General features: G+C 35.8%; 1 protein-coding gene across 2 annotated transcripts in view; it reads left to right on the forward strand.

The window, feature by feature from the left end:
- The window catches only part of LOC106880180 (lysophospholipid acyltransferase 5), a 46,017-nt gene extending 38,275 nt beyond the window's left edge, over positions 1-7,742 (forward strand). Inside the window, exons 8-13 of one of the 2 annotated variants that reach the window (XM_089342938.1) lie at positions 2,407-2,493; positions 3,467-3,633; positions 4,236-4,383; positions 4,957-5,112; positions 6,024-6,131; positions 7,372-7,742. In XM_089342938.1, coding sequence (XP_089199064.1) covers positions 2,407-2,493; positions 3,467-3,633; positions 4,236-4,383; positions 4,957-5,112; positions 6,024-6,125 — 660 coding nt within the window. In that variant the 3' untranslated portion in view covers positions 6,126-6,131; positions 7,372-7,742. Of the gene's footprint in view, positions 1-2,406; positions 2,494-3,466; positions 3,634-4,235; positions 4,384-4,956; positions 5,113-6,023; positions 6,136-7,371 lie in introns of those variants that run through there. The other variant, XM_089342939.1, reaches the window with a different exon arrangement.
- The last annotated feature ends 4,484 nt before the right edge of the window (positions 7,743-12,226 follow it).

Genomic DNA, 12,226 nt, shown 5'->3' on the forward strand with positions numbered 1-12,226 from the left:
CGTAATCGCTACGAATATAGCATAAGACTTCACCCCAAAGGATCATTTATTAGATTCCTTAAGGGTCGTTCTCATTGTTTATATTTCCAAGGTTTCAAATTTGTATGTTTAAAAATGTAGAGACTCTCAACACGACCGATCTACATTCCATTTATTTAATTATTTACCATTCGATGTCAACATTTCTGTGCCCAACTCTATCCAGCGACTGATCCGTTGGATGTCTGACGTTTGGCACTTCCTCAGGAATGGCTTCCATCAGAACAAATTACGAAAAAACACAATTAACACAATCAACGATCATAACAGATTATTAAAATACTTGGCTATACCTCCGCCATGCTGCTTTCATTTACTTTGTTTACTATATACAGGGGAGGTAACTCCTTAATCTTTCCAATTGCTACCGCTCTCCTGTGAATGTCTACTAGATTAATTTATTTTATTTATTTATTAATTTATTTTTCAATGTTTTAGTGATTATCCCCGATAGGTAGATTATTTTTGTTGTCCCTGGGAGGTTATCATTGCTATTATTTTATTTTATATTATTACTGTGTCTCATTATTGGGCTAAGGGAACTCCCTTCAGAAATCCTTGCTCCTAGGAATCTTTTCAAGCTCCTTCACTGATATATTCAGTAATATTTCAATATATTATCATTATTTGCTATTATCATTATCTTCTATGGGTTTTATACTAAGATTTGAACCTCATCTCTTCTTACTAAACTCCTCAGTTTGTTATCTTATTCCCAGTTCCTATTTTAATTTCATATCTATCCTTATTATGGTAGAGTCATGCACTTATATCCTGTTTAGAGATCTAACAATTGGCTGTATTGTACTGTACTATATTACCCGTTCCGTTTCTCTTATTCATCCAATCTATACTGGATTGTTCCTAGGTCTAGGTGGCAGATTCCCAGCTGCCGCTTACATCTCTATTACAATTCTATCTATATGCTCTGCTTCCATCCTTACAACTGTGTGTGCTCACAAACTCTTCTCCTACTATTATTTTTTGTTATTATTGTTCTTCTTCTTATTATTATTATTAGTAACAATCATATATTGGCACTTATACAATCTACACTTATAGGCTGCACAGACTATATTGTCGCAACCTAGGGTTGGTTTGCACTATTAGTGGTTACCTCCTATTAATGGATAATTTGGGGTTCTAAGTGAGATTATTTTTAACTGACCCATTAACTACAGTGATTTTTTCCCTTAAATTATAGGTACGGTGTCTTTCTAGTTATAGCCAGGTATCCATTGTAGTTTAACTTAATTTTCTAATTCCACTAAGGTTCAGGTGCATCTCCACATTTCTACTAGTATTCTACGCATCATTCCACCAAATTAAATGACTTAACTTTGTCTTATAATTTATCATGTATTTATGTATACTTACACACCCTCACATACATATACACATATGCACCCCCCCCCCATATATATATATATATATATATATATATATATATATATATATATATATATAAGGTTTCAAATTTGTATGTTTAAAAATGTAGAGTCTCTCAACACGACCGATCTATATTCCATTTATTTAATTCTTTACCATTCGATGTCAACATTTCTGTGCCCAACTCTATCCAGCGACTGATCCGTTGGATGTCTGATGTTTGGTACTTCCTCAGGAATGGCTTCCATCAGAACAAATTACGAAAAAACACAAATAACACAATTAACGATCATAACAGATTATTAAAATACCTGACTACAATTCCGCCATGCTGCTTTCATTTGTTTTGTTTACTATATACAGGGGAGGTAACTCCTTAATCTTTCCAATTGCTATCGCTCTCCTGTGAATGTCTATTAGATTAATTTGTTTATTTATTTATTTATTTATTAATTTAATTTATTTATTTTTCGATGTTTCTTTATTTTAGTGATTATCCCCGATGGGTAGATTATTTTTGTTGCTCCTGGGAGGTTATCATTGTTATTATTTTATTTTATATTATTACTGTGTCTTATTATTGGGCTAAGGGAACTCCCTTCAGAAATGCTTGCTCCTAGGAATCTTTTCAAGCTCCTTCACTGATGAGCAAGCCCAATAATAAGACACAGTAATAATATAAAATAAAATAATAGCAATGATAACCTCCCAGGAGCAACAAAAATAATCTACCCATCCGGGATAATCACTAAAATAAATTAATAAATAAATTAATAAAATTAATAAATGAATCAATAAATAAACAAATTAATCTAATAGACATTCACAGGAGAGCGATAGCAATGGGGTCTTCAATAATTCCTTAGGGAATTGATATATATATATTTATACATACATGCTTTATAATATTCAGTTTTTGCTTTATACCTTATGAATAAACTTACCTGTGAATTAATGAGTTACAATTATTTTTTTTAGGATTTATTCTTACCTATAAAGTGTCTCTATATCATCGTGTGGGGGCGCTATGTGTTATCCAGGTATATAGCTTGCTGGCACATCTCAGTAAGTAGAATTTATCACTGTTATTTTTCCTTTAAGTCCAAAAGTTTCTTTGAATGTATGTAACAGGAGGATGAAGAACTGAATATAGTTTTAGGGAAGAAGTGGGGCACTTACGGCTTGTGAGCCAAATCCAGCCTACAACAGGGTTTTACCCACCCCACAAACAAATGTTGAGATTCTTTTCTTGTTCAGCTTGCCAGCAGTGTTTTCCTCCTGTTAATTGACTACACTGAGAGATAATAAAGAGAATCTTGAATCAGTCTTGTTACATTGGTCTAAAGGCCTGTTTTGTTCCAAACTAAATATTGGTTTGTGTGAACCATTTTGTTAATATTGCACAAGATGTGTGGTAAGAAGTTTGTTTCGTAACCCCATGGTTTCAGGTTCAGTCCCTCTGCATGGCACCTTGCATAAGTGTCTTCTATAACCTCAGGCTGGCCAAAACCTTGTCAGTGGATTTGGTCGACAGAGACTGAAAGGCGGCGAGCTGGCAGAAAGACGATTTGGTTGACAGAAACTGAAAGGTGCGAGCTGGCAGAAACGTTAGCACGCCGGGCGAAATGCTTAGCGGTATTTCGACTGCCGTTATGTTCTGAGTTCAAATTCCGCCGCGGTCAACTTTGCCGTTCATCCAATTTTGTTCAAAATTTGGTTCAACCCAAGAATATGGTTTAAGATTCTTGACCCATGTGCCACACAATAGGATTGAACCTTAAACCTCCTGATTATGAAACAAACTTCTTAACCTTGTGGCAGAATCATTAGCATGCCATTCAAAACACTTAGCAGCATTTTCTCTGTCTTTACATTCTGAGTTCAAATTCCGCTGAGGTCGATTTTGTCTTTCATCTTTTTGGGGTTGATGTAATCAACTTATCCCTTCCCCTCAAATTGCTGGCCTTGTATCAAAATTTGAAAGTATCATATTGTTTTATTATGTTATAAATATTTAATGTTATTTTTATTATTGCAGGAGGGGATCTGTATTTTAACTGGTCTTCCTTACAATGGAGAAGACGAGAAAGGCAATCCCACATGGAATTCCATGGAAAACATCAAACTCTATGAATTTGAAACTTCTTTTAGTCTGTACGGCCTCACAAAGGCCTTCAATGTACAAACCAGTACCTGGATGGTTAAGTAAGTATTTTCTCTTTCTTCGTCTTCTCTCTCTCTCTCTCTCTGTCATTCTTTTAGTTCTTTCTCACGTTCTCTTTCTTTAGTTGACATACTCAATAACTGTCAGGTGTCTTCATGTTTTTGTCGACCAAAACTTTGTGAGTGGATTTGGTTGACAGAAACTGAAAGAAGCTCGTCATATATATATATATATATATATATATATATATATATATTGACATATATTTACACACACATACACATGTATATCTATGTGTGTGTTTGTCCTCCAGTACTGCTTGACAACTGGTGTTGTTTCATTTACATCCCTATAACTTAGCAGTTCAGCAATGGGCTAAAATCCTTCAAGGTGGTGCCCCAGTATGGCTGCAGTCCAATAACTGGAACAAGTAAATGATAAAAAATTGTCCCCCTTTGCTCTAAGTTAACATTTAAATCAACTTGTCATATTGGATTTATAAGAAATAATTTTAAAAATGTTTCCCATTTTTTTTCTTTCAAATTGTTACAGATTTTTCTGTGCTTTTTTTTTTAATGCATTTTTTTCCTTATGTTTTAATTTTTTTTCACACATTATTTCTCTCTCTCTCTCTCTTTCATAGGTACCTAATGAAAAGACTGCGATTTTTGGGCAATAAAGAACTTTCCAAATTCATCACTTTTGCATATCTGGCATTGTGGCACGGCTTGTACACTGGATATTTCAACACATTCTTCTTAGAATTTATGATGATTTCAGCAGAGACGTTTGTACGGAGCTTTTCCAATTTATATGTTGATTTATTTGTTTTATGTATTTTTTGGGGTTAAACTCCTGGTTTACCAAATTTATGAATTAGTTCAGTATTTATATATCAATTCATTTATGTTATGGAAAGAATGAGCATCACAGAATCTCATGTTTTGTCTCAGTGGGGTGGCTTATCTAGTGGTGGTGGGGGGGATTATCTAATGATATCCCATGTTATATTGGTGTGTGAGGGGAGGGTAACATGAAAGAGAGAAAGACATGAGGATGATGAGAAATATGGAGAGAAGATGGGCCAGGGAAGAGTGATGAGGTATCACCACCCAAATGCAGACACACACACACAATATATCTATCCCATTCATAAGGAGACTGCAGCCTGACGCAGTTAGAGAAGTACTATGAAATAAAAAAGTGGATAATTCCTAAATGTAATAAAGCAACAGGAAAACAAGAAAATGCTTTTCTCTGTAGACAAGGAGGTGACAAAATACAAAACAGAAACAAAGAAAGGAATAAATGTGAAGAGCGTTTCAATATCAAATTATTGTTTTATGTCTGTTGTCTCGTTTCAGATTCTCAGCCGTATAAAGGACCGAATAGGGCCCTTGCCATCAGGGAGACTCAATACACTATGGTTGTGGGTCTTCTTTAGACTTCTTTACTGCCAGTTCTATTGGGGTTACGCATTGGTATCATTTGAGTTGTTACAGTTTAAAAAGTACATGATGGTAAGTGGCTTTTGATATGGGGTTTTTTCCCTTTTTCTGATGTCCATTGACCTCCATGTCCTTTTATCTGTGAGTCCTTTGTGCTTCAACAGCTGGAGGAGAGGCCTAGGTCTGTGTTGTTAATCCCTCAATCAGGGTTCAAGCCACACAACAGGATCCCAACCTAGAGAAAAACTTGCAGGAGTTCTGTAGTACAGCTGATTTACAATACGGGTGACTAGATCATAACCCACACCGCCAGATATTTTAAGCATATCGGCAGTGATTCCTGTTGGACTAGGGGCTTTCCCTGTCTTCATATCCTTAATTGCTTTATCTACCAAGGTACTGTCAATTTGGGTAACTAGTCCCTCAATTGAGTCAACATTTGGCAGACTCTCCTCCTCTCATTCATTCTCCATGTTCAGCAGTCTTTCATAATGACATCTCCAAGCCTCTTTGTAGAATTATTAAATGCAAGTATATGATCCATGCAAACACATTTCTCTCTTATGGCATCACAATTTTCTCTCGCACACCGTCTTGCAATCAGAAATACTTCAGTTCTTTGGTCCCCACAATGCTGAACATGGGCAAACTTCTTTTCTGCTTCTCCCTTGGCTAGATATACCTGTTTCTTAGCTTCCCTTCTGGCTATCTGATACAGTTCCCTGCTGCCCCCACTCTTCCAGTCCCGTTTCTTTGCTCTAATGGCCCTGACTACCGCATCGTTCCACCACCACAGCAACCTAGGTCTGGTTGGGACTTCACACTGCCCACAGATTTGGTCTGTGGCACTCAGCAAGCTGTCCTGCAGGAATTCCCAGTTGCCCTCTATGTCACAAGTTTGTAGCTCCTCCTCCCTCTCATCAAATTCCTCAAGTATTATTATTATTATTATTATTAATATTATTATTATTTATTGTTCACAGGTCTACTCGTCGTTGTATTTCATTGGGCATCTGAGTCATCCTTTAGCCTGTTTATTTGTATATTTGAATAGAAGTAAAAAATCACCCAAGGCCAAGGATTGAAACACAGTAAGCCTCATTCATTCTTTTGTTTTATTTTTTGTTTGAATGCTATTTTTCTTTTTTATTTGTGGAAACTTCAAATTCATTGCTAGTACCACACACACTTGTATATGTATATATTGTATATACAGGCATGGCTGTGTGGTAAGAAGCTTGCTTTCCAACCACATGGTTCCAGGTTCAGTCCCACTGCATAACACCTTGGGCCAACCAAAGCCTTGTGAGTGGATTTGTTAGATGGAAACTGGAAGAAGCCTGTCATATATGTATATATTTGTGTGTCAGTGTTTGTTCCCCCCACCATTGCTTGATAACCAATGCTGATATGTTTATGTCTCCGTAACTTAGCAGTTCAGCAAAAGAGATAGAATAAGTACTAGGTTTACAAAGAATAAGTCCTGGGGTTGATTTCTTCAACTAACACTCTTTAAGGCGGTGCTCCAGCATGGCTGCAGACAAATGGCTGAAACAACGGCATAATATATGTACATATATATTATTGTAATATCTATGTGGCTGTTTGCTGGTTGCGTACCCATAATATACACACACACACACACACACACACATACCCATAATATATCCATTACAAAATACAACGAATGGATTTCTGATGGGTCCAAAAATGCCTCAAACATATTTGAACAGGGAACAAGTTTCTATTTCTACATATCACTGTCACCCTGTATTAATAGTTGTTGTTGTTGGCACTCTGTCGCTTACGGCGTCGAAGGTTCCAGTCGATCCGATCAACGGAACAGCCTGCTCGTGAAATTGATGTGCAAGTGGCTGAGCACTCCACAGACACGTGTACCCTTAACGTAGTTCTCGGGGATAATCAGCGTGACACAGTGTGACAAGGCTGGCCCCTTTAAAATACAGGTACAACAAAAACAGAAAGATGGAGTGGGAGAAAGAGTACAGCAGGGTTCGCCACCATCCCCTGCCGGAGCTTTAGGTGTTTTCGCTCAATAAACACTCACAATGCCAGGTCTGGGAATCGAAACCGCGATCCTACGACTGCGAGTCCGCCGCCCTAACCACTGGGCCATTGCACCTCCAGTATTAATAGTAATGTCTCATCAATATTCAACAGACTGGTTTATTCTTTATCTCTCTTCTAATCTTTAATCTTCTCTCTCTCTCTCTCTCTCTCCTATTATTTCACTGTTTTAACTGCTTCTTTCCCACCTACACATGTCTGTCTTGTATTTGTTGTGCTTTACAATCTCTCTGTCTTTACCAGGATCCAAACAACTTTGAGTATGCTGCTACTGCTGCTGTCATTGCTGCTGCTGCTGCTGCTGGTGTTAATGCTGTGCCACAGGATCAATTCCTGCCCTTCCTATATCTTCAATCTCATGTGATGAAATTACAAAAAAAACCAAAAAAAACAAAACAAAAAAGTATATATATATAATAATAATAATAATAATAATAATAACAACCCCTCCCTCTCTATCACTCCCCCCCCCCCCCCAAAAAAAAATATATGAAAAAAACAAACAAAACAAAGCAAAAATAGATTGGATATTTTTTCCTGAGAAAGTAAAAGAAAGTGTTTGAAACAAAATTCTATTTTATTTTTTGACAAAAAAAAAAGAAAAAAAAAAGAAATGATTAATTAATTAATTTCATTGTTTCCCCAACCCTCCCTCTTCGCTAATTCTATTAACATCATCATCAAGATAATTATTATTATTGTTACTATCATCATCATCATCATCATCTTCACAGTATGAGGTACCATTGTTTCTCAAGTCCCTTTGATTCTATAGTAGAACTGTTCTCACCTCATCTCATTTGATCTCACTAATGCACTTGTGAAAGGCAGGACTTGACACTTCCTGTGTCAAGTCCCACAAAAATCTTTAATACGTGAAGGCTTTTAGCACAAAACCTTTACATCTCCTTAATCCCATTATTACTATTACTATTATTATTATTATTATTATTATTACTACTACTACTTGTCACAGTGGTACTGTGTTGTTGACAAAAAAAAAAAGAGCTGCAACCTGGTTTTCATTCTCCAGCCAGAACTCTTTGTAAAGGCATGACTACCACAACATTCAATTTTCTCCTTTCTTCTTTCTTTCTCATATAGATATATATATATATATATATAAGCTGAAGTTTTGTACCTTTGTAAGATATTTACTGTTGATTGCTGTGAAGCAAGAAATAAGCTGAGTCTGTGATTTGGGTTTTCAATTTCTTTCATTCAGTCCAATTTCCTCTCCTATGTCCTTCATATTATCAAGAAAGGCCATAAACTTATCTTATTTCTTTCTATAAACAGGCATAAGGAATTACCATAATAGTGATGGGGCCTGTAGTGTGGGCCTAAATTTAGGGGACACGCTACATTTATCATCTTATTGAAACTCTCAATGAAAATTACTTCTTAAATCTGACACAAATTACATCATTAATGTTATTGGGAAAAGGGATGAATGTCACAGATTCTCGTTTTCTTCTGCTCTTTAAAATATTTCAGTTTTATGTCTGGTGGTGGGGATAGTGAGTTACTTAAGTCTTTGGAATATCACAAAGGCATTGAGTTGGCAGAATTGGTAGAGCATCAGACAATATGGTTTGCACCTTTTTCTGTTTGTGTTTTTACATTTTAGGTTCAAATCTCATTCAGGTTAACTTGGCTCTTCATCCTTTCAGTGTTCATCAAATAGAGAAACCATTGAAATGGTGAGGTTGATGTAGTTGGTTGTTCCAACATTTCAAATCTAGAAATATGATTGAACCAGTTCTAAAACTAAATCCACGGCAGCAATTGGACCGAAACCGAACTGTCGTAAACCTCTTGTACCCCCTTTACGATTAAGTGCATTAAGTAGGCTGTCCTTACCAATAACCCTATTTTAGTAGTGATGGTCACAGCAACCAATCTTCTAATCACTTGTTCACCTCTGGTGTCATGTCCTCACAATAATCATTTCATATGATTATTATCATTATTCTTTTAACTTGGGGGTTTTGTTGGAACTCTTGGAGTCTTGCATGAGTAGAAGGTTTGCTACCCGCAGCCTCTAGTACCATGCTATTTGTTCTCTTCAACTAATACTTTCCTGATGATTTTGGCCATGCCAAGAAAGCAAACCTTTTGTAACAGCTCTACTGGGCACTCTGTTCCAATTTCCTTTATATTCCTCTTGATTGCCTTCTGATACTGTCCCCTAAAACCCCAACAATAACTGCCACTATCTTCACTTCCTTCAGTTTCCACAGTCGAACCATCTTGTACTTAAGAGGATTATATACATCTATTTTTTTTTATTTTCTTTTGTCTTCCTTCTTAACTATTTGTGGGTCAAATTGTCATTCTTCTTCTTCAGCTAAGAGGAATATCCGAATCAGTGGAGCAATGGCCAAAATGTTAGTTACACCTCTTCATCTTCTGATTTCAAATCTTGCCAAGGTGGACTTTACCTTTCATCCTTCTGGGATTGATAAAATAAGTACCAGTCACATACTAGGGTCGATCTAGTTGTCTCCCCTGAAAGTGTGGCCCTTATGTTTCTGTTAGAAGTCCAGAGGTTTTGGTGATGTGGCAGAAATGGTAAGGCACCAGATTTCCCTTTTTATTGCTAGTTCAGATCTTACCAGGGTCGATTACAGTCTTTCTCCAAAACTGGTAGATTTGTGCCCCAGTTAAGAGTCCCTGTAATCTCTGTTTCTAATTGTTGAGGAAAGCTTTGGCTCTTTACATTTTGTGTTCAAATCCTGCCGAGGTCAAGTTTGCCATTCATTTCATTGTCCTGGGCCAATATAAATAAAAAAATAAAAAAACTAACTAATAATATAAAGGAGGCGGCGAGGGACCTAGGGCAGCAAGTTGGCGGAATTGTTAGCACACAGGACAGAATGCTGCTAAGCATTTTGACCAGGTTCTGAGTTCAAATTCTGCTGTGGTTGACTTTGCCTTTCATCCTTTCTGGGTTGATAAAATAAGTACCAGTTGCACACTGGGGTCGATGCTATTGACTTACCCCCTTCCCCCAAATTTGAAACCAATAATAGGGTGGGTGCAACTAAAACTCAGCCATTGACTCCAGTTTGAAATCTTCGTTATAAATGGATGAATCAATAAGACACTAAACTCATACCTCTTGGTATTTACTTCCCTCCTTGCACCTGGTTGTGTTTAAATTCTGTTTTGCTCAACTTTGACTTCCATCCACCCACCCACCCACCCAGGATCAATGAATTACATACCAGTAATATACTATGATCAACATAAAACCTTCCGTCTTTAAGGTAAAAATAAATGATTTAGGTGTTACAGTATGACTTCAATAGACATGTTCTTACAGAAAAGGCATAAATGCCACAACTACTCATTTCTTTGCATTGTCTGCAGAGAAAGTGGAAAGTTAGACTGAAATTATCAGTTTAACTGAACTTTAAAGTACACAAAACAAATACAGTACTTTTAAATTAGGTGAAACACATACAGTGCTTTTAAAACCTGATGATGATGATGATGATGATAATAAAAGTGTGTGTGTATCTTATCTATATATATATGTACATGTATGTATATAATATATGCATTTGTGTGTGTATATATGTTTTATCAGTCTGGTTTTCCAAGAACTAACTAACCCATGTCCCTGTGATTCTGACCCTTGCATCACACCCTATTCTTCTGATGTTCAGAATCTTGAACAATCCAACATTAGTACACCATTCAGAAGAGATGATGATGATGATACATATATATTTGTACACACACACACACATCAGATAATATAATTACATCATATATATTGCCATAACAGCATAGTAATTCTATATATATATATATATATATATATATATATATATATATATATATACATACATACATACATACACACACACACACACACACACACACACACACACACACACTACTATGAAACAGTGAGAATGAGTGCTCAACATTGTATTTGGTGGACATTCTCTTGTGGGTTAACAAGGCTACCAATGGTTTCATGCGACAAGCTCGATAATTGTTGAGATTTCTCTCTACATGAAATCATTGGTAGCCTTGTTAAATAAAGTGTGTGTGTATATATATATATATATATATATATATATAACATTATGGTGGTTTATATTGTGTAGGTGTTTTTGTGTATATATATATATATATATATATATATATATAAATATGTGTGTGTGTGTGTATAAATATAAAGGGGAGAGATGATGATGATAATAGCAAAGGAATTTGTATTTTTATCTTTTTCTTGTGAAGTGGAGGAGGAGTCTGGAGAAGATTCTTCATTGAGAAGCTTGTGTCTTACGCATCATGCATCCACACTAACATTCGATGACATATCAAACACCACACACACACACATACATACACACACACACACTCTGGTATGTATTCATTGTATCACTGACACTCACACAGCTGTAGGGTCCCAAACACCCTCATAATTATTTCTATGTATCACATGTCTATTGGCAGTCAATACATACAAAAATGTTGCTACAAATACACACACTGATATAAACATATGTTAATACATTTTCTTACATAATATCACACACACACACAAACACACTCACACATTACACAAAATTGTTGGTATTGAGTGTTTTTAAAAAAAGAAATCCTGTCCACATTGTTAATAAAAACAAATTTAAATTTTCTTTTAAAAATGTCTCCTGTCTGTGTTTATTTCTTTATTGTGTCCAGAAAATTCACCAAAAGAAATTTCTCTGTATGGACAATGACGAAGTGTAATTATATCAAAAATTTTTTAAATAATAAAAAATGAGAGAATGATAAAACGCTTTATAAATGCGTTGAATAAGCAAATCTTTGTTCAACACGAGACATTAAAAACCCATAATCAGGCCATATGAAATGAAATTTCTTCTGGTGGATTCTCCTTCAGCAAAAATGCTTTCAAGTGAAGTTTCTTTACATTTAAAATATTTATTTTATAATATTGCAGCGTGAAAGGTGTTTATAAGCCATTTAAAATAACACACAAAAGCCGTCAGATTCACTTCAACATTTAAATCTAATTTGCCAAAGTAGTTTCTTTGCTTTGAGACCGCGACCTGTTCACTTGACAAAATTG

Source organism: Octopus bimaculoides, chromosome 26 (genome assembly GCF_046866305.1).
Source record: "Octopus bimaculoides isolate indiv1 chromosome 26, ASM4686630v1, whole genome shotgun sequence".
NCBI classification, from domain to species: domain Eukaryota; kingdom Metazoa; phylum Mollusca; class Cephalopoda; order Octopoda; family Octopodidae; genus Octopus; species Octopus bimaculoides.